The 23,482-nt window shown below is 37.2% G+C and overlaps 1 protein-coding gene across 2 annotated transcripts in view; it reads left to right on the plus strand.

Moving 5' to 3' along the window:
• MXI1 (MAX interactor 1, dimerization protein) overlaps positions 1-23,482 on the plus strand; it is a 73,483-nt gene extending 50,001 nt beyond the window's left edge. For both annotated transcript variants that reach the window (XM_081104477.1, XM_081104478.1), the window contains exons 4-6: positions 16,266-16,380; positions 16,994-17,165; positions 20,962-23,482. In XM_081104477.1, coding sequence (XP_080960603.1) covers positions 16,266-16,380; positions 16,994-17,165; positions 20,962-21,125 — 451 coding nt within the window. In that variant the 3' untranslated portion in view covers positions 21,126-23,482. The remainder of the gene's footprint in view (positions 1-16,265; positions 16,381-16,993; positions 17,166-20,961) is intronic.

Below are 23,482 nucleotides of genomic sequence, written 5' to 3' on the forward strand. Positions count from 1 at the left end.
AGCCACAGAGCCAAACTGGTTAGGGCTAGTAAGAAATCCTTTTATTAAATGAGTGACTTCTTTAGTGTCTTGCATTTATTTATGTTTTAAAAATGAAGAGATTCAGATTCTTTTGCTATATTTTAGCTTTTGCAGAGAAGAGGGTAGTTATTTTGTACTTGCTTATATTTTTCTACGTATTCTAGTAAATAATGCCAATTGGAAGTACTAGTGAGCAACCACAAGTCTCAGGGGTAGGATTCATTAATGAGAATAGAATTTCCTAATATGGCTATTTGCTAACCAGTTCTTAAAGGCAGATTTGCTTGGAAGATAAGTAGTTCAGCTCCAGGACAAACACATAACATATTGCTTATATTTATATCTTCTAAATCAAGAAAAGTTTACACTTAACTCATAAGTAAATGACTTTTGTTGTTATTTTGGGAAAAGCAAATGGGAAAAAAAGTAGATTTTAATACTATACATGGTTTAAGAGCTAAATTGTTGAAAAGCTGCCTGGAATGCAACACAGATGACTTCTTTGGGGATAGGTAATACGTTGATGTGAGAATTGTACCAGAAGTCAGAAGATGATAATTTCTCTTTTTATACTACTGGTAGACTGTGGATGTCATCTAAGTTATCTCACTTCTTGGGGTCTTGCATTCCTTGGCTGTAAAAGGAGGGGACCTAGATGATCTCTCAATTCCTTCCCTACATGAAAAGTTTTATAGTTCTATGAACATTTCTTTATGGTACAAAATTGGGACTCTTTTTTCAGACAGTAGGATAAGACACAGCAAAGTCGGGGGGGGGGGGGGGGAGGTGTGCAGGCTATACTGTCTCCACAGCAGCAGAGGGTCTCATAATGTAAAGTCCTGCTTCTGTGAGGCAGACCCTTCCTGGCTCAGGAGAGACATTTTTCAACTTGAGAGCAAAACTAGGCAGCCCAGCGACAGTGTGGAAAGGTGGCTGTGTGTGCAGTCTCTGGTCGGTCCTGGAAGTGCTTGGTGAGCATGCCCAGCAGTCCCACTCCCTCATCCCACCCTTCAGCCCATACTCCTGCAGACTTCCCTCAGCATAGGCACTGAACTTACCCAGCGTGCCCTTGCTGACATGGCCCTTCAGTTCTTCTTTGGATAATTCTATCTTAGGCCTTTTGCTTATTGTTTTCCTATAATGTTTATTACAGTGACTATTCAAACGTTTTTAAAAAATTATCTTCATTGTTGAAAGTACTACAGGTGCCCCCTTTCAAAAATCCCTTCAGCAGAGTGTGAGGCAAAAGCACAAACCTAGGCATTATCAGTATCGCATTCTAGTTTAAAGACAGGGCTTTAGTTTCTCTAAAGTTAGGTGGTAGAATGGAATGATCATTAAGATTTCTTCTAGTCTGAGAAAATTCTGAGATTTTAAGTACTCAGTCCTACTTTTTATTCTCAGATCTAGTTTTTGAACCCATATCTCCTGGCTCCTGGTCTAAAGATATTTCTCTGTATATTATTGACTCCTATTTTCTCTTCTGCTGAAAATATAGACTCCTGGTTCAAACTTCATCTTCCCCTATATTTTCTATCTTTATACTTTTGGTTCAAATTCCTTGACCCCTCTCCCCCCACTCCCCTTTTGAACAAGAATAACAAAAATGTTTATAATAACCAAAAATTAGAAGCAATTTGAATTCCTATCAATAGAGGAATGGCTAAATAAATGATATTACATCCATAAATTTGGAGCTGATAAAAAGAATGATATAGACCTCTATGTGTATATGTGGAGAGATTTCCAAGACATATTAAGTGAAAAAAGCTAATTGAAAAATAATATTTCCAGTATTTCATTTATTTTAAAAAATACCACATTCATATATGTAAATATATCAGAAAAGTTCTGGAAAGATTCATGTCAAACTCATAAACTTTCTATGGGAAAGGAAGCAAGAGTCAAGGAGAAACTATCATGTTGATTTTATTGCTAGAGTCTTTTGTAGTAAGAATGTGTTACTTAAAAAAGATTTTTAAAAGGCAATAATGTATGGGTAATCCTACCCATATATTTTCATAGACAATAAAGCTAGCAAGGATCTTAGAAAGACACCTAGTCTAGTATCCTTATTTTATGAATAAGAAAGCCTAAGTCCCTCCAAGTTGTCTGTTTCACCGAGTTGATTAATGACAGTTAGCATGAGAATATTCTAAGCCCAAAACCAGAACTTTTTCACACTGTCTTCAAGGTACAGCTAATACATACATTTTTTATGAAGTCTCTTCTGATTTTGCAAAGTGTGGTATCTCCTCTAAATCCCTATCTGTTCACTGTTTGTGTCACTTAGGAATTTTAATCCACACTACTTTATTCTGTAATGTCCTCCCTTTCTAGATTATATAAATATACTAGGGCCCAGTGCACAGGGGGCAGGGTGTGGGCGGGGGGTGAGTGTCCCTCAGCCCAGCCTGCACCCTCTCACAATCCAGGACCCCTTAGGGGATGTCCAGCAGTCGGACATACCTCTCCCAATCTGGGACCGTTGGCTCCTAACTGCTCACCTGTCTGCCTGATCGCCCATAACCACCCACCCACCCACCTGCCTGATGGCCCATAACCACCTCTGCCTGATTGCCCCTAACCACTCATCTGCCTGTCTGATCACTCCTAACCCCTCTGCCTGCCTGCCTGATCGCCCCTAACCACTTCTGCCTCACCCCCCACCACAGCTTCATCTGGAATGACGTCCGGAAGGTTGTTCGGCTGTCCAGTCTAATTAGCATATTATGCTTTTATTATTATAGATTCTGTGAGGGGAGGGACTGTAATTTGTCTTTGTATCTGATACAGTGTCTTGTACATAACAGGTTCTTAGTGAATTAATAATTAACATTTTTGTTTGTTTGATATTTGTAGTAGGCTATGCACCTTGTGTTAGATTAAATAGCTCTGTTTTTTGTTTTTGTGCATGTGTGTGCATGTGTGTGTGTGTGAGACCTGACACTTCAAGATAGAAAATATTTTAGGAAAGCACATAGTGAGATATTTGCTACCCTGCAGATATCTTCCCTTTCCAAGGAAAATAGTTTTGTTCTCCACTCCTGCTTCAGAACAGTTTGTCCCCATAGGATATTCTAGGTAATATGACCCACTTAGGAAATATGTGGTGATTGTGCTTCATAATGGGACCTCAGCTAAAGTTGTACCACAGGAAAATGCCTCTTGAGTGTGCTGGTTATACAAATGAAAGTACATTTCTTTCTGTATTTGAATTTACACAGCAGACCAAGAAACTCAATTATGACTTAAAATTTTACTGTAAATACAGTGCCATAAAAGCTGTGACATCCTTTTTAATTATGAAAGTATCTCCTCAAACTGTTTGGAATTTATACAGGTTTTGCCCTTTATGTGTTGTCACCCTGTTTTGTCTGCATAGCTCTGTTACTTGATATTAGCATCTTATTAAATTTCAGCTTGCTTTTTGAGATACTCTTCCCTATGATTTTTATCTGCAGTTGTGTTCATCCTGTTTTGCTTCTGATTTTTTTGTAACTTGGCTTATTTTGATAGCTGTTTAATTTGACATCATTAAAAGCCTGTATAATTATTTAAACAGATTATTTCATGGAAGTTTCCATAATCAGCTGAAGATTGTTCTTGGGTGGAGCCTTAGGAAGATTTATTCTTTTTTGGAAAGCTAACATCTCTCTTAGTTTAGAATTAATAGCTTTAGGAAAACATCATAGAATGCTGGGAATTTCCATGAATGCTTCTAGCCAAAGAGATTGTATTGAAATGGCCAGTTGGTGCTCACAGGTATTCATTTAGAGCCATTTTTATTATGCCAGAATTTCAAAATATGTATGTGTATATGTGTGTATGAATATATAATATATATATGTCTGTTAAAAAAGCAGTTATGAATTTAGCTTTTTTGAAAGCTGTGAAGTAATTAAAATAGAGATAACAATTTATTAAATAGGAAATTATCTGTGACTCCTTTAGTGTATTTCAAATATGGTATATTAAAACATATTCTCGCTCCATTGAGCATTTTATTAGAAATTTTTTAAAATTATGGGACTGAGAAAAAAATCTCATAGACACTGACAACAGTGTGATGATTGCCAGGGAGAAGGGGGATTCGGGAAGGTGGAGGAGGGTATAGGGGGAATAAATGGTGATGAATAGAGACTGGAAGGGGTGGTGAACATACAATACAGTGTACAGATGATATGTTGTGGAATTGTGCAGCCTGAAACCTGTATAATTTTGTTAACTACTGTTACCCCAATAAATTCAATAAAAAGGGGGAAAATATGTTTAACACATTTTGATCTGCTGTGCTTAGAAGATATTTGTGATTATATTTCCATTCTTGAGATCATAGATTTTATTTTCATGTAGATAGATTAATTTACTTGTGATAAAGATAATAGGCATTTGCCAGTCATTTTCTAAATGTTTAAAAATTTGTTACAGTAAAATTTTTTATTTTAAAACTGTAGTCAATAATGCTTAGTTTAGTAATATTTATTTAAATGAAATAGAAAAAAATTGATTTAGCATTAGGGCATTTTCTGGTTTAGTGTTTTAATTAAAATTTTTTTCAGTTGGTAGCCCTCTGGAGAAACTTTCTGGAAACAATATAAGGAACTATATTCTACATCTATCTAGGATTTCTTAGTTTAAACATAGCAAAGTGGAGCTCAAATACATGTTTGAACTTGGCAGCTTCAGTTTGCAAAATGGCCTTATTTTTCTTGTCAAGTGAAGGTTAATTAGAGATTTCTCCATTTTTAAAAATATATATTTTTATTTCAGAGAGGAAAGGAGAGGGAGAGAGAGATAGAAATATCAATGATGAGAGAGAATCATTGATCAACTGCCTCCTGCACACCCCACAATAGGGATCAAGCTCGCAACCCTGGCATATTCCCTGACCAGGATTGGGAATGACTGACTTCCTAGTTCACAGGTTGACACTCAACCACTGAGCACACTGGCCGGGCTTCTCAATATTTTTTATAGAGCTTTGAGTATTTTAGTACAGAGGGGTTAGATGCTAGTACAGGTGCAACAGACAGTGGTTAGGAATAAACAATAGTTAAGAATTATTCATCTTTTAGCAACAGTTTTACTATTTCCATTGAAGTGCAATTTGACCCCCTCTCTAAGTCTGTCCTCTTCCCCACCCTTTGCACTTTTACTTGTGATAAAATATTACAAAATATGTTAGTGGTATGTTTTTGTAATATATATGTATTGTCATAGAGGACAGCCATCATAGTTTCCCAGAGCCATCTGTTTGAATCATTGGTATGACCAGTTATGACATTTTTTCTCTAAGATTGTAACGTTCGTATGTTTTTTCTATCTTGACTCACTTTATTCCAGCCTGATTCACAAATTATAGAACAGCTTGTATTTGGCATAACTATAAAAAAAATCCAGTCTCTTCTACATAAGGTTCTTTTTCAATTGGAAATTTCATCTTTGCAGTTAAAACAGTTGTAAACATAACACAAATTAGATAGAGCCTAACAACTTTGCAAGACTGCTATTTTTGTAATGGAGGAGGCTTTCCTAAAGAGAAATTTGGTGGTCCTGGGCTCTGAGAACTCCCTTAAGCAGTCGGAATTTACTGCTGCATGGGTTGGGTCAGGTGACAAGGAAATAGGAACTGTATTTGCTGTCTTGAATGTTCAGGATATTGGTGTGCTTAAAAAAAATACTGAATAGATTTGGGGTCTTATTTTTCATCTTTTAAAGGATCCTTCATATTATCTTTTGTTCCCTGAGATGAGAGGTGTTGGTAATCCTGGAAGATGTTTTAGGACTTTCAGCCTATAATATCTCTAATATCTGAAAGGAAATGTAGCCAAGTTGGGCAAATTTATTCTCCAAACTCAACCACCTTCTTTTTGGTTGGAGTGCCCGTTTTTGTGTTCTTGTTGTTGAGATATACTTAGGCAAGAGAGCCACACAACCTGCCCAGATGAGCAGCCAGGATTTTGATTGGCTGTGGTAACAAAGTGGAACATGTTCCCTCATCCTGGCTTTTCCTTCTTCTCAAAGCCACACAGCAATATAGATTTCTCAGGGCTGTTCTCCTGGAATCAAAGCGTAATAGCACTTGTAAAACAGTCCTTCTTGGACAGAAAACTATCCTATACAATAAAAGCCTAATATGCAAATTGACCAAACGGCGGAACGACCCGTGGAACAACCGGTCACTATGACGTGCACTGACCACCAGGGGGCAGATGATCAACACAGGAGCTGCCCCCAGCCCACAGGCCCCAGGCCAGCCAAAGCAGGTGCCAGCGGGGGGTCCCCCCCCCCATCACCCTGCTGGTCGCCCCACAGATCAGCCCTGATCACTGGCCAGGCCTAGGGACCCTACCCATGCATGAATTTCATGCATCGAGCCTCTAGTAATGGTATGGAGTTGAGGCTGGAATCACACAAAATATATATTAGATCTCTGATTCTTCTCTCATTTAATTTTTTTCCTGGGCTGATTTAGAGAAGAATCAAACTAAAATTTAGACAATATAAATAGAAACAAGTAAAAAAACAAAAAGTAGTGGTGCAACCTAGTTATAATTTGAACCCAGTTTTTTACTGGAAAGAGTTTGCTTTTTATGAGACTATTGTAGTTGTTGTTACTCCATTGAATACCTTTTCCTTTTCAGAAGGGTTTTAAAAAGTAAAGTAGTTCTTAAGGCATGTTCACTTTCTACCTGCCTAAAAATGCTCATCTGTCAGTGTCTAACTACAATACTGAAAAATTTTTTTGCTTTATCAGAGGAGAGCATGCTCAGGATTGATGCCAGGGGTTGTGTGAGGCTGCCTCCAAAAGTTACTCTCAAAAACTACTCTTCAGTTGGGCCCTTTGTGGTCAGAAAAAAAGTGTGACATAGTATTATGAAAGAGAAAGATCAGAAGAGTTTAAGTAACTCTGAAATAAAAAGATATACCAAAACATTAATTATCTGTCATTGTCAGAACTATGATGTTTAAAATTCTATGAATCTTATTTTTCCAGAGGTTCCAAATGCCCAATGGGTTAATTACAGATGGGCCAGCAATTTCTCTTTGTTACCTTTTCCTGCCCCCAAATTTACCCTCCCCCCCAAAAGCAAAATAAAAAATAAACAAAACTCCCTGCATTTTAATTCTGGGGAAATTGTGCTAAAATAGGACTTTCGAAATAATCCCTGGCTGGCTTCACTGAATTGGCAGATATCCAGCAATGCCAAACCATTTGCCGCCTGCCAGTGGTAAGCATGGTCACCACTTTTAATCATTTAGTTCCTTATTTCAGGTTGCTCATACTCAGTATAAATTGTGAATATTCATTTTCCAGGGATGCAGTCATTCTTAGGCCAGAGTGTTCCTGTCCCACTTAATAAAATGTGTCTTTCCTTTTATGTAGACACACACCCTTAAAGTGAACTATTATGCTAATCATCTTATTAGCAGGGCCATTTTTTTAAAGGCATTGTGCTATTTTCATTTTATGCTTCTACATGAACATTCACATTACAATGGAACATTCTTTGAGTGTGCTGTTTGTGCTATGTAGGCTCACCATTTTATTAGGGATCAGTAGCAATATGTCTTCATTTCTCTCTGCCATTCTGGACTATGATTTGATATAAAATAACTTCACTGGGCTGTGGGGTAGAATGGGCTGTGAGCGTTAGATTTTTAGAGAAGAGTAGACTAATGCTTGTTACGTGCATTTTGCATATGAAACTAGGGCAGTGTCTTACAGAACATCATCACTGTGTCTCAGAGCTGACTTGCCGGCACGTAGGAAGTCTGTTTTGATTTCAAAATGTACTTTTACCCCATGGTGGCGGGTAGGGTACAGTACTATTGACATCCCTGGGTTTCAAATAGAAAATTAACAAGTAGCTACTGTTGTGATTGCTGATTGCCTTCCCAGTCCCTGTGAGAATGCTTTTTCTTTTGGAGAGCAACACTTCTCAGCCCCTTGGAACCATTAAAGCAGCCAATGGGGGCTGCCAGAATAGGGATGAACACCAACAAAAGGCTGAAGATTAGAAAAACAGTTAATAATGCAAAAAAAAGCCTTTAATCAGTTTCCAAGTTGACGTGAAAGGTAACTAATTTTTTAAAATGTCTCTTGCACTCACAGCTAAGTTTTGACAGGAGGCCAGGTTCAGAGCCTGATCTCTCCTGATCTCTTTAGAGAAGAGTATCCTTTCCCTCCACCGCCACGCTGGAGGGTTGCCAAAGGAAAATAAGCTATTTTGTATTTAGAACAAATTGCCACTGTGTTCCCCAGTGATGTAGCCCTATTCCCCAGGCTTTGGAACTTAGGATACAGAAAGTTCTTGTGTGACCAAAGAAGAAATATGGTGAATGAATACATTTTTGTTGTTTTTTTGTTGTTGTTTTTTAAAAACCACACACACACACACACACAAATCCTCATCAACATAGAGGGGATGAGATGTATGCATGGAATGTAAATTTAGCTCAGAATGGACATCAAGTGAGCAATTTTTGTTAAGTTACTTTGGAGATTGGGTTCCTTGTGGGAGTTTCAGTGAAGAATATAGGCCTTTGGAACCAGATTTAATTTTTTTGTTTTTGTTTTCAAATGAGGCTGTCAAAAGCCAAGTCTTCCTTAGAGATGAAAGCGTGACAGTGAAAAAACCATTTGTTTATGTGTTCTGCATTATGTAGCCTTCATCTGATCAGCAGTCCTGGGATTCTGTAAAACTGTGCAAACACTAATTTCTCATGTTACCAGATGGGATAAAAACTGGTCATTTAACGCCTCCTCCCTCTGCCCCTGTGCATTGTGGAGTACTTTTTAGACTTTCCCCTCACATACCTGAGTTTTCTTAGCTGTTTCTTTTCTATTTTATTCTTAGTAATTGCCTTAGTATTATTATACTTGTTTTTATCACTATTTATTTGTTGAACAACAGATGGAACAGAGGCCACACTTATATCAGTTATATTTTCTATTTGCTAGGAAGCCTGCTGTTAATAAACTCTAAAAGTCAAAATTGGTGCCATAAAATTTAATTTAAAAATTTTATTTTTGAATTTCCTTTGACATTGTTGTCCTAGTCCCCATCACTATAAATCCTTTGATAAGTCACTCTGTTGTAGTGTCTGCAAATCTTAACCCTATGCTTCACTATTAAAAGAGATGTCGAGACTCATAGTTAAAGAGCAGGCACATGGCTTGGGGGGGTGGGGGGTGGGGTGGAGAAACTGAGCAAAAAAAAAAAGAACTCAGGACATGGACAACAGTGTGGTGATTGTGGGGGTGGAGGGGGATGGGTGGAAGTGGTAAAGAGTATAGAGAGGATAAAAGGTGCTGGACAAAATAAAATAAAATTTAAAAATAAAATACGAGATGTCGACTCTAATCAAGAGTTAAGTTGGAGATTGTTGGTTACTCTACATGTGGTCATCTTTGGTGGTGACCTCAGCTGCACACAAAACAACCCAGTGTAGAATCCTGGCATCCATAAGCAGATCTCTAATGAATGTTGGCCTGATTATAGTCTTTAGAGGCCTCAGTATTGTTACCTCAACTTTGGTGAGCTTAGAGAGTCCTAGATAAATCCACTGGAAAACGTTACATACCTCCTCCCCATGGTGGGCCAGTCTTTCTCTTGGTATTTGAAGACCTGAAATGACTAAAAGAATGGATTCAGTCTTACCTAGAAGATAATTAAAATATGATGTGATTGGTATGAAAATCAATTATTAATTATCTGAGAAAGGGGTATGGCAAGGAAGGCCTTATGGGAGAAACAGTAGTTTGACTGTGGGCTGACAAATGCATTTGATGTCCGCTAGTTGGACAGTGGAGAGAAAGGCATTCCAGGTAAAGAAATCAGTAAATATGAAAGCACATTTGGTTTGTGGAAGAGGTTTTCAAGAAGTAATGGGAAGTGGGGCTGGGAAGGTGGTAGATAGAAGGGTAAATTATAGCATCTTCAAATGGATAAAGATTACTACTGGCATCTTTTAAAAATCTTTACATCTAGTTCAGTGACATAATAGGGTGGAGTTCATTGTTTACTGATGATCATTGTTATTGCCTGAGTGGCCACTTCATCTTCCTCATATCTCTGAGATGGAAAGACTAAATAAATGTCAGCCGACACAGAATCTGTGTAGTTTGAGAAAGAATATGTCACTATTTTGTCATTAATTTGAGTACTCACAATTTCTCCTCTCTCCTCCCCTCTCTTCTCCTCTGTCTTCTCTCCTCTTCCTCTCTCCTCTCTCCTCCCCACCTTCCCTCTCTTCTCCACTCTTCCTTCTGTCTAAACCTTTAAAAGACATGACCCCAGCCGTGACTCGGAAGTGAGGTTCTGAGATCCAGAGCTGTCATAGTGATCTACAGTAATGTGCTCTAGTAGTTTGAACATAGATTCCTAGAGGTCCTCGGATGCAGTGTGAAATAATGAAATTTGAAGTCTTTTTTTCATCATAAAAGTATACTTTGCATCATCTTTGATTTTATATAAAATAGTGCTTTTCTTCAAAATCTTTGAGGAAAACTATGACTTCTGGAAGGTACATTATATTTAACTTTCTGGCTTTAAATACTCTCTGGCTCCCTACCCTAAGAACTACTAAGATTTTATTAGGAGAAGGTGATTTTTAAAAGTCTTCCAAGAATGAGTAACATGTATCTCAGCTTTTCTGATTTTACTTAATCTGTATATAAATGAGTCCTTTTAGTGCTTAGGTGGACAATGTGACTATGAAATAAGTATATATATATATATATATATATATATATATATATATATATATATGGTAGTATAATTTGAAACTTCATTATAACACTTGTTGATATTCCTCTCTGGTTATTTCACAAGATACCAGTTGAATTAAGAGGAATATTAATGAAAGCATCTGTTTTTGAAAACGAAGAAGAGGGTCCCAGATAGTCTCCTGAGTTTTTATTTGTTGTCATCAGGCCCCATGATACCACAATCAGGTATAACTCTAGGAAAATGCCACTTACCAAGTTAATACCTGGGAGTTAATAGTCCGTGTATGTTTTGCAAAGGAGAAGATACATACGATGTCAGTGAAACATAATTACCATTTGCCATTTTATGGGAACCGCTTGTCTAAACTTTCTTAGTTCACAAACAAAATAAGCTGAATCGTAGAAGATGTTCATATTTATTTTTTTAAATAAAATTCATGAGCAGCGTGAGTGTGCTTGCTATCTGGATCCATTTTTAATGTCATTTTTCATAAGAAAAGGAGGCAGGCAGTTGTTTTGAAGTTTAGGAGATATTCGTAAGATTCTCAACACATTAAACTTTAGAGAAATGTTGGAATATAAAATGTGTAGGATAAGCATTTAGCTGATGTCATGTGCAAAAGTGTGTAGCAAGTTGGGAAACCTGGCCACAAGCCACTGCAGCTTTGAAGAATGTGGCTCAAGGGAGAACTCAGAGCCCATTGCGTAACATTCAGCAGAGAGGAAAATGCAAGTACTGTCCCTATCACTTGACTTGTTTTCCATTTTTATTTAGTTACTTGGCAAAGTCTTGGCATCCCGTCGTGGAGGAATGAAAGAGAAGTTCCAGTGAAGGACCGTGCCCTCAAGGGCATCAGCCAGTGGATGGTTGGGAGGCTGGGCAGGCTCGTTAAATTTCTTATTGTTGGGCAGAGGGATTAGAGTTTCCAGAGACGACTTGAAAAACATCGTCGTATGATACTTGCAATTTTTTCCTGAAAGGGAAGTCTTTCTTCTCCTTCAGCACTGTTTGCTTCTTGTGGTTGATACATACCTATGCTTTAAAATATCACAGCAACTAGGAGGGGCCATTTAATAGCAAAATCATTTCCCCTCACATTCTGTGATATTTCAGTTTTGCAGTAGAGTTTACAAGGTTTGAAATCAATGCAGCATTGGTTCCTTCAGAGAAAAATGATCCCAATCTACCAAAATAAGAGCCAAACAGACTGTAATTGTTCCTTTTCCCACAAGGGGCTTGGCCTTTTTGAAGGTGTGGGTAATTTTGATAGGACCTTCTGTCTAACAGGGTTAGGCACTGAGAATTGCCTCTTCCCCTGGGTAAAACCCACTTTTAAATGTCATTTTAAAATAGACCTCAAAGTATCTTTGAAAATAAAAGTACTTTTGTATCTCTCCATTGTCTTACCCGCTCCCGCTCAGCAAGGAAACTTCGGTTTTCTCACAGGGCGCTTCCTGCTGCAGTGTCTAATCCTAACTTTGCTCCCTGGTTAGCATTTACTTAACTTTTCACAACACATGGATAGCATAATAAAAACGGCGAAACTAAAATCTTTTTTAATTTAGTTTTTGTTATGCCATCCATGTGTTGTGAAAAGTTAAGTAAATGCTAACCAGGGAGCTAATTTTTTTCCCCTCAGTTTTGATCAAGTCTAGTTTCATAGATTTTACAGTGTCAGGATTTTTTCTTTTGGTTGCTAGTCGAGTGTTCATCAGAATAGTCAGCACAAAAGCCTTAACTTTCCCCAGCCTTCTTACCCTGCTTTGATTAAAGGTGCAGGATTGTACCTGTTCGGAATCCTTGTTGTCCGTCAGCTCTTCCACTCCTTGGGGATGTGAAAAACAGCATCTTTATGATAGTTGCAATTTTTTTTCTCAGTGCATAAGGATTTTCAAATCAAACCAAGCTTTTTTCTTCTGTCTCTTGTCCTCTTTTCTTCCTCCAGTATTGTACAGCCCATGATTTGTCAGGCACACACAGGAGGCTCCTGAGCCACCAGTCACATGAGAATGAAGGCAAGAAAAGAGAGGAGCAGATGGCATCAAAAGATACGCCTTTCTAGGTCGTTGGTGGTTAAGCTTGCAATCTGGTTACCAGCAGGGAGACTATGGGAGAAAGGGTGGAGAGGAGCACAGCACCATTGTAAGGGAAGAAGAATTATGCCATACGGTTTACAGTCACAAGGTGCCCATTGCTCTTAGAGGTGTGCTCCTAAAAGTGGCATGTAAGCACATGTGGACAACTGTGTGCAGTATTTGGATGGCAACTTTGAAAAGTGTGGCTCCCACCCTTGGTTGGCTACTATCCTTTAACTGCCCTTAACCCTTTGTCATTCTACTCCCCAAATGCCTGATTCAGTTACAAATACAAAAACTGTAAGAAATGACGTTTGGCTCCCACAGATACACTTCTTCCACAGGAGAGAGAGGACATGATTCACCTCTCATCCTTTACATTATTACCTATTTTGGAGAACTGTATTTCCGAAACATAGAAAATGACACCATTGGCCTTTGCGAGGCATGATATCGCATGTAAGCAGTATCTTGGAGTGCACTTGTAATTGTGGTACTTGACTGAAGGAATGTTCAGTAGCGGCTAATAACAAACAAATATTAGAGAGGACAGTGTGCCTTCCCTGTTCAGTGAGGCATTACTTACTCCTTGACTCCCTTGGCTTGTGCATCTCCAGATGTGACTGCACTATTGCAGATCACCAGACTGCTGAACTTGGCTTATAACTTTTTAAAATAGAATTCCACTTCAGTTGTTTTCCCTTGAATGAAAAAAACTAAGGTATTTTTAATTTTAGGATTCAGCTGGATCTCAATATATGAACTTGTTTCCTTTACTCTTTTAATTCCCTTGAAAAATCCTTGCTTTTTCATAGACAAATTCAATATCCCTGAAGTCCAAAGTCAAGTTTCAACCTTTTATAAGTCTACCTCCTCCAATTACAATCTCTCCTTTTATTCAATTTCTGTTGCCCTTGCTATCTGTATGACTCATTTCATTATGAACCAAATGAAACAAAACAATATATTTTGTTCTGTAGTCTAGATTTTACACTGTTAGAAGTTTACATTTCTTTTTTTACGCCTCCCACTCAAGCAAGCGTTTGGATCATTGCTGATTATACAAAAGTCATGTTATAAATATACAACTGGATGATTAAAAAAGAGATAGAAAACATAAACATTTTAATATTATATTAGTGGGTTTCTGCCCAGATTTTAATATGACTTTTACTTGTCTCAAAAATAGAATATTGACCCACCCATTTTTCCCTTTGATGTAAAGAATCATTCTGAAGTTATTTTTCCAATATGTACACTGAATTTCTAAGAGATATTTCCTATACGTACACTGAATTTCTTGTTTAAAGGAATTTAAACAAAATTGGCAAGTTATTCTTATGGCAACATAATTGTTAACTTTACTGGTTAGTTGCTTTGCAAAATTATTTACAGGACTTAATTCAGAGCTCCCTATTGGGAGCCTCTAGTTAATAGTAAAAGAGCCACCAGTCTCTCCAACGTCATATCATGAGTGCAGTTGTTAGGCCTATGCTATAATGAACCTAATGAAGAGTTTAAAGGCTTTTTTTTTTTTTTTTACTGTGGATTTTCTTTTGTTTTTAGTCTGCTCATCATGAGCACTCTGTGATCATGTGAAAGACTTCACCTATGAGGTTTTCCAGTTAAAAATGAAAATTTTATTAAAGGCTCTGTGATTTGGGGTGGGGGGGGGGGGAGAGTGACTTTTTAATTATTAAATCACTTTAAGGGGAATCCATTGATTTAGGGAAAATAAAAAAAATATTTTATCCACATCAGGTATGCCAGGTTTCAGCCTGGAACTAATTTATTAGATTGGAGTTATTGAACTCAGGAGAGAGATTTGGAATGGAAATATTAACAGACCTTCCTAGCTTGGCTAGTGGGTATTGGAAGAATCTTAACAATTCATCAGCCAAGTCTCTGACCTTACTACCTTTAATCATCCTTGCTTGCCTACCCCTCTTTCAGATTTGCTAGCATTTGGAATTTCACTTGACATTATTTCATGTATATTAAGACAGATGAAGCATAGTTTGGTGAGTATGCTAATAAAACCATTTTGGCCTTCTTTGAGGAGAAAATGGAAGATGTGTTTTGTTCCTGGTAAAGTTGAGACAGTTGCTGCTAAATGTTCAATTATGGCTCTTTAAGGAATAGGGGTAAACCATGAACACATTTGTGAATTTTCTTTCCAGATATATGATTAACTGCTGAATTACATTATGCCTTATGAAACACAGGACCAAAGATGCAGACTATTATTATTTTAGAGTGGAAATTTGTACCCAGAACTCTCATGGTGATCATAGTTCCTTTAGGGTATAGGGAAGGTAAATCCATAAGGTTGTCTGCTAGCATGTCCTGGAGAAATTTCCTAACTTGCCCATAGGATAGGTGGATTAAAGAATGCAAATGACTTTTAGTAAAGAATTTTTCACCTGGCTTTTTCCCATATGTAGAAAATTGCAGGTGGGTAGTAAGAGAAGAGGGAGAGAGACAGAAATAAAATGAAAAACTAATGAGTGCCCAGCCAGTGTGGCTCAGCAGTTAAGTGTCGGTTCAGGAACCAAGACGTCGCCAGTTTGATTCCTAGTCACGGCACATGCCTGGGTTGTGGGCTTGATCCCCAGTAGGGAGCATGCAGGAGGCAGGCGATTGATGATGTTCTTCTCCCATCGATGTTTCTATCTCTCTATTCCTCTCCATTCCTCTCTCTCTAAAAATCAATAAAAACATACTTTAAAAAAGATTATCTTTAAAAAACAACTAATGAGCTGGTACTCAAGGAACTGTTTTATAGGTTGTGGTTTCAGTAGTTAGAATTGACCACAGAGCCATATATTTTGCCTAATCCTATCCTAGCTGGTCACAGAATTTTGCTGTTCCTATTGTGTGGGATCATATGAAGTTGTTTTTATAAGTGAGAAATGGTTGAATATCAGCCTGACACATAATAACATATAACACTGTAGGACAGCTGTGTGTGTGTGTGTGTGTGTGTGTGTGTGTGTGTGTGTGTGTAAGGTGGAAGGGAGTTTATGGAAATCTATGAGCATTTTATACTTCCTTGGGTTACCCCAGCTGAAAACCCCTATTTTAGCCTTCAGTTTTAGCTATTCAGAGTCAAATACAGTTGCCCTAGTATGCTTTCCGACTTCCACATTACATATAGTTGAGATAGTTTATGGGGCAGGCTAAAATGAAATCATCTCTGACAGATTACCATTGGGGATAATAATCTGATGTGGCCGGTAGCTGTAGAGTACAACAGAAATGGCAGGTTGAAAATCAGTAAGTATACCTGCACTTGCAGATACGGAAGTAGGGGTGTAACATGATTATAGACTGAATAATGTGCAAATTATTATTTGTCTTAAAATAGGTTTTAGGATATTTCTAGTGGAATATTCAGAATGTGCTTATTTGACTTTTTTGTCTTTCTTAGACGAGCTCATCTGCGCCTATGTTTAGAACGCTTAAAAGTTCTGATTCCACTAGGACCAGACTGCACCAGGCACACAACACTTGGTTTGCTCAACAAAGCCAAAGCACACATCAAGGTGAGAACCTTTACTTTCATATTTGCACATGATTCTCTTGGTCCTGGTTTTATTAGAAGCAATGATTCCTCTTCATTTATACCAACTAGCTCACCGTGCCCTCCTTAATAACTGAATCAAGAGAAATCTAAAAATTTATTAGCTAATCTGATGAGAAGGAGCAACATAACCTGATGGAAGTAATTGTTTTGACAGCATGGCCGTTTGAAGAGCTGGGAATACTTAGGAAAATAACAATTACTCTGGTGATACCCAGAAGGAAGGCAGTTCTGCCCTCTGGTGGAGATGACTTCATTTGACTGTGTCCCTCAGTATTTTTCCATCAAACTACACTGCAGAGCCAGTTTCTCTTTCGTGGAGATAACTTTACAGACTTTGAGAATTGCATACTGTTCTAGTAAATGTGGCATGCATTATACACACATCCCCAAGAAAGTAAAGAAATAACTATTTTTGATGTACTTATGTGTTTTAATACACACACACACATACACACACACACACACGTATTTGTAGTATATTCATGTCTAACAAAGAAATCTTTTGAGATGTTAGGTAAAAATAAGTTTTACTGTTTGTACTGGGTTATACACAAACTTAAATATCATTTTAGAAACTTGAAGAAGCTGAAAGGAAGAGCCAGCACCAGCTAGAAAACTTGGAAAGAGAACAGAGATTTTTAAAGCGGCGACTGGAACAGTTGCAGGGTCCTCAGGAGATGGAACGAATACGAATGGACAGCATCGGATCAACTATTTCTTCAGATCGCTCTGATTCAGAGCGAGGTAAGCAGTGCGCTACTTCTCTAATGAAATACTAAGAATCCCTGTATCTGTATTTAGGGAACATAGGTTGGGAGGCACTGTATTTGCTTTTTACTCTTTGGCCAACATTGTAATATTCTAGATTTTAGGCAATCACAACATTGTCTAGTAATGCCCATGTGAACTATAGAACTTTTTTTTGATTATATATGTATTTTTAATTTTCTACTTTGAAACAATTTTAGACTTAGAGAAAATTTTTCTGTAGAAAATTACAGAGTTCTCATATATCCTTTACCTAGGATTCCCTAATGTTAACATCTTTATATAACCATAATGCAGTATCAACACCAGGAAATTAACATTCATGCAATACTGTTAATCTATAGGCCTTATTCAAATTTTACTAGTTTTCCTACTAATGGTCGTGGTCTGATACAGGATCCAGTGCAGGATTCTACATTGCATTACATAGTTCTTCAGTATTTCTTTCATGACCATGACACTTCTGAAAAACATTGGCTCGTTATTTTATATAGTGTTGCTCAATTTGAGTTTTCTGATATTTTTCTATTAATAGATTGAAGTGATATATATGGGGAAGAAATATCAGAAAGTGATAGTATGCCTTTCTCAACTTATTGTATCAAGAAGATACATAATGTTGATATGTCTTATTACTGGTGATATTAATTTTTATACCTGTGTTTTAAAATGCCATATCCGTCATTTCTCTTTCCATCTATCCCAGAACATTTGTCTCTGGCAGAATTTAAGAAGAACAATCAACCAAAAAGAAATTATTTGAATTTTACTGATCTACTCATCTGTAGCTCTTACTACATCAGAACTCACACCACAGTAAAGGATCCCAGAGGTAAACTCTGGTGATTTCAAACTTTACATTTGGGAAAATTGAGCTCATGAGATTCTTGAGGTTTCTAAAAAATTTTTTGCAAGATTTCTTGTTTTGACTTTTTATTATGGAAAACTTCAAACATATACAAAAGTAGAATAATGAACTCTCATGTACCTAACATCCAGTTTGAGCAGCTGTCAACATTCTGTCATTTTGTTTCATCTGTTCTCCCACCGTCACCCGCACTCTCACCCTCACCATTTTCTCTTGAATGTTTGAAATCAATCCCAGAGAACATTATCATGTTTTCTATAAATACTTCAGTATGTATCTTTAAAAAAATAGGACTTTAAAAAATATAATTATATTATTATAATATCCCATAAAATTAATAAAATCAGATGCTCTTATTCAATGCCAGAATAGATATTTCTCAAAAATGGCATGTTACCTTTGTAAGTATTAATTAGAATCCAAAGTCCACACAGCATTTGTTTCTTTTAAGATACTTTTCATCTATAAAATTTTCCCTTCCCCACTTTATTTCCCGAATACCATTTATTTATTATAGAAACTAGGTGGGCCATTTTTCTTATAGAATTTCCCACATTTTAGATTTGGATGATTCAGTCTTCATGGTGTCACTTCATGGTGTCTTATTTCCTGTAAACTAGTTGGTAGATCTAGTTGGGTTGATTAAATTCAGGTTCATTTTTTTTTTGAGGCAAGAATACTTCATAGGTGGTGCTGTGCACTTGGTGCATCAATATTGTGTCCAGTTGTCTCACTCTAGTGAAAACATTGGTTAGTGGGTTCAGGTATTGTCATCTTGATACTTTTATAAGAATGTTTCAACCTTTCACTTAATAGTTTTAGCAATCATTATTGCCCTGATAATTATTTCAATGGATGTTACAAAATAGTGATTTTCTAATTTCATCATTCTTCTTATGTTTAACTGTTTCTTCTATAAGGAAGAACATTTCCCTTAGAGTTTATGGTTACTCTGAAATAAAGTCCACATGGGGAAAATGGGATGTTTGTTTTTGTTTTATATTGATAAAACAATAAGTTGGTGCCTTGGTAATAGGGCATTTTGTTTTGCTATTTCTTTTTTATTATCTTATGAACTCATGTTTTCATTTATTGAATGTGTTCAAGTCCATTGTAGTCATTCTTTTTCTTTTTAATACTCAAATTTTCTATATTCTGTAGGAGCCTTTTAAACTGGTTTTTTTTATCCCTTTTAACACACACTAGGAGTCCTTAGGTTTGTTGTTTTTCTTATATAAAAGTTTGTTTTTATGTGGCACTCAATTTTGAAGAACAAAAATTTACTAGGGGCAACAGCAAGAACCTCTAGGACATGCTACATTTATAAGTGACCGTGAGGTATCGCAGAAATACTCTTGAATTAGGAGGCAGACCTTGATCCTAGTCTTTTTTTCTAATGCTTACGCACTGTGACCTGTCAGGTCTTCATGCTTTAACTGCTCTTCCTGATGTTATCTCCTCCTTGTACCTACCCACCTCCCAATTTTAGAGGTTGTATCTTTATCATTATAGTTCTCATTTTTTCAGTATCCCCAGTATATTCGTTACCTTATCTAGTATTATTCTTGTTCTTATCTGACAGCCCTCTTTCCCAGTAACCTTTAGTAACAATCTCTATTCCATTTGGCTAGAGCATGTCTCATTTTACTTTGTTTTGATTGAGTTTAGCATGCTTTGCTAGATAGGGTGTCTTCATTTTATTTTTCAATTGGAGGTTGAATGCATATTCTGTGATACTAGGAAACACTAAATAGCCTGTGAAGCATTGTGGTTATGAAACAAATAGTTATGAATTCATAGGATTATTTGTACAGCTTGTTTGGACAGCTGCCTGCATTTTAAAAACAGATCTCTAAAACTTTTGAAGCAACAAGCCCTTTTGAAAATTATACTCTTTGAACTAACTTACTCTGTCTTCTTGGGCTCAGCAAGAATCCACTTTTCCTAAAGCAACTGTGATCAGTGTGAACCCTTAAAGTCAGTGCCAAATGTGAAACATTAGGCTTTGAGTTTGTTTTAAGAGAATTGAAGAACCTTGAGTTCATTCTAGCTATTATGGGAGAAAACAGCTTTTCAACTGCCTTTTATTTTTTAAAATGCGTATTGCTTTTTATATATTATTGGTGATTGTATATGTAGTACTTAACAATTGAGATATCTACCGATAGCTGGGTAATATGTATTTAGACGTTTTTCCATCAAATTTGATTTTTGAAGTTAAATACTACCACTGACATGCCTTTACTATAGAACTCACTATAATCCAGAGACTTTAAGCATTAGACCTTCATTTCAAGCTATATTTGATGCAAGAAAATTAAATTGAAGACAAATCCCATAGTCTACTTTATAATGACAGGCTTATTTTGGTTACTGAGTAGTCAAATATCTTTATGATGAATCTTAGAAGTCTGAAGCACTGTTGGTAGAATGATACTACCAAAGGCCTGGGCGGATAAATTTTTTAGTTTGTCTATATTAAGTTTATGCTTTCCTCCCCCCACCCCCCTTAAAGCAACTCTGATTAATAAAGAGACTGAGAATTAGTTTCTAGTTTAATGCAAAACAGATGTTGTTAAACCATTTGGGGTTGGGATCTTTTAATATTAAGCACTAATTCCCAAATAGGCCAAGTGCTTTTGGTGGGAGGTCCAGACAGACTGGCGTCAAAGGCTTTAGTAAACTTGCTGCCTAAATTGAGACCACCACTGTACACCAGACATTCCCTTTTGTAAAATATATCCATGTCTCTTCACCTATGGTTCCTTCTGTTCTCCAGACATCACTCATAATAAACTTGTTTAACAATTATTTTATACTATAAAAAGTAATCACTTTTCCTCGTTAGTTTTTTAAAGTGCCCATAAACTAGATTACTAATGTTCTCTTTTTCCCCTTTGGCAGAGGAGATTGAAGTGGATGTTGAAAGCACAGAGTTCTCCCATGGAGAAGTGGACAATATCAGCACCACCAGCATCAGTGACATTGATGACCACAGCAGCCTGCAGAGTATTGGGAGTGACGAGGGTTACTCCAGTGCCAGTGTCAAACTTTCGTTCACTTCCTAGAACCCAGCATGACATAACAGTGCAGGGCAAAATACTCACTGGGCCAATTCAATCCAAACAATCTCTTAAATTGGGTTCATGATGCAGTCTCCTTTAAAACTAACCTAAACAAAATCATACTTGAACAAAAGGGTCAGAAGACCTCTATTTAAGAAAATACTTAGCAAAATGTGGGGCAGAGCCTCCCCAGCAGAACAAATACTCATTAATATTCATTTTTGAAAATCACAATTTCTAATGGCAGCAGAAAACTTGTGTGAAATTTTCTTGACTTGATTTAGTTGATTTGAAAGGACATTGGAAATTCCATCCTCTTTTTTTCTTTCCTAGGTTGCTCATAGTGTAGACACATTTAAGGATGGTATTCTGAACCCTTCCTGAGCTTTATGGTCCTAAAAACAAAATCAGATCTATAATAATGGCAAGACAAGATAATCAGGCATTAATCTTGGATAGCTACACAGCTATTAAAACTTAGCCTGGGCTAGCTTATCATGAAGCCTGTGGATGATCAATTTTTTAATTAAAAAAAATAAAAAAGAACGCACACATTCATTTCATGCTCTGCAAAAGGAGAGACTCCCATGAAGCCTTTTGAAAGGGATCATCGTGCAGCTCAGCCATCTGTTGGATTCCATGCTAAGCAAGCCAACCTTACCCTGCATTGTTAGCACTAGGGCACCCAGCCGCCAGCTCATTAGCCACCCTGGGGCAGTTCATGCGTGACAGCCTCTCCCACATAGGGCCTGAGTTCGGATTGAGGGGCCAGAAGGAAAAAAGCTCCACGTGCCTGTGTCTGCATGGGCCAGAAGAGTTGTGCACGCAGATTAGCAGGCCAAGGTCTGAGCCACGGCAGCATTTTTATTTCAGATTTTGATAACTGTTTGTATGTGTTAAAAACCAAAATGACATCTTTTTAAAGCTTGTCCATAAAAACATAGATGTCTTTTATAGTGGAAAAACATGTGGGGGGAAAAATCATCTATTTTGATGCAGCATTTGATAATGATAAAACGCCTCACTCTTTATAGTGCACAAAGTGAATGAGGTCTGAGCTAGGTAGGAAAAGGTCAATGCTGTTTTTGTCTTCTTTTAGAATCATTACCAGCTTTTATCCATCTGATGTCTATAGTAGACACACTATCCTAGTTAACATAGTTGAGTTCTGGACTTGTCTCATTTTAATGTAAAGATTTGCTTCCGTTTTCCTACAGGCAGACTCTCTCCTTCCTCACAGTCCCACTGTGCAGGTGCTATTGTTGCTCTTATCAATATTTTCAGAAATGTTATTTTAAGTGAAATTCCTAGCCTGCACTTTGATGTTGTGTGTTCCCTTTGTCCTTCAAATTCCCAAGTTTTCTCCCTGGCCTCGCCTCTCCCTTACCCCAGGAAACCTTCTTGGAGACCTCCTTACCCCTTTGACTTTAAAGGCTCTTTGAACTTTGTATACTTTAAATAATTTAACTACCCATAATTACTTTTAAAAAAGCTTTATGATTTTCATAACTTATTGCTGATTTTAATGGGTTGTTAATTTCAGTCCTGTAGTTTTATTTTGTTTAGATAGGGCTGGGCAAGGAAAAAGAAAATAAAGACAACCATATTTAGCAGTGCAGTTGAGTTGTGTGTGTAATAATTAGACTATCCTTTGTAAGTAGCACTTTAACAGCTTTCACTGCTTCTATGTATGAAGTGTACCATCTTGGTCATACACAAGGCCTCAGCATATACTTGTTCTTGTGCTCTTCCTGTGCCTCAAAAATATTTTATCCTTGATTGTGCTGTTTGAGTGGAAGAAATTCTTTCAAGTACATGTGTGAAAAACTGCATGCCTTTAGAAGTCCATTATTAGAACTTGCTACTTCAGGTGCTGGGGACTCAAGGAAAAATATAATTTCATTTCTGTGGCCCAGGTAAATTATTTGATTTCATTTTAAATTCCTCTTGGCTGGGTCAAAATGTTGCTCTTACGTTGCTTACTTTTGACTTTCCTGAGTAAGTTTGAAGACTCTGCTAACTACCATGGAAAGTAAATGGAAGCCAATGATTAGCTGCCATTTTTACTCCCATGGCATTCACTTGCATCACTTGCCTAGGGCTGGAATTTGGGACGATTCATTCAGGTGAACTTGAGGTGCTGCCATTTTGTTGTATGTGTATTGAATGGTGGGCTGAGAAGACTTTGTCACGAACCTAGAGTACCTATTTCAACTGCCCCCTAAATTACTCCTTCCCTGGGTTTGTTTTACTGGGGGAGGGGGGTGGGTTGTATGATGAGTAAGAAGTATTACTTTTTTAAAAGACAAATCGACTTTGAAGATACAAAAGTTAATTGCAAGAAATAAAAATTGTGAATG

This window comes from Myotis nattereri (genome assembly GCF_964212035.1).
Source record: "Myotis nattereri genome assembly, chromosome: 13".
In the NCBI taxonomy this organism is placed as follows: Eukaryota; Metazoa; Chordata; class Mammalia; order Chiroptera; family Vespertilionidae; genus Myotis; species Myotis nattereri.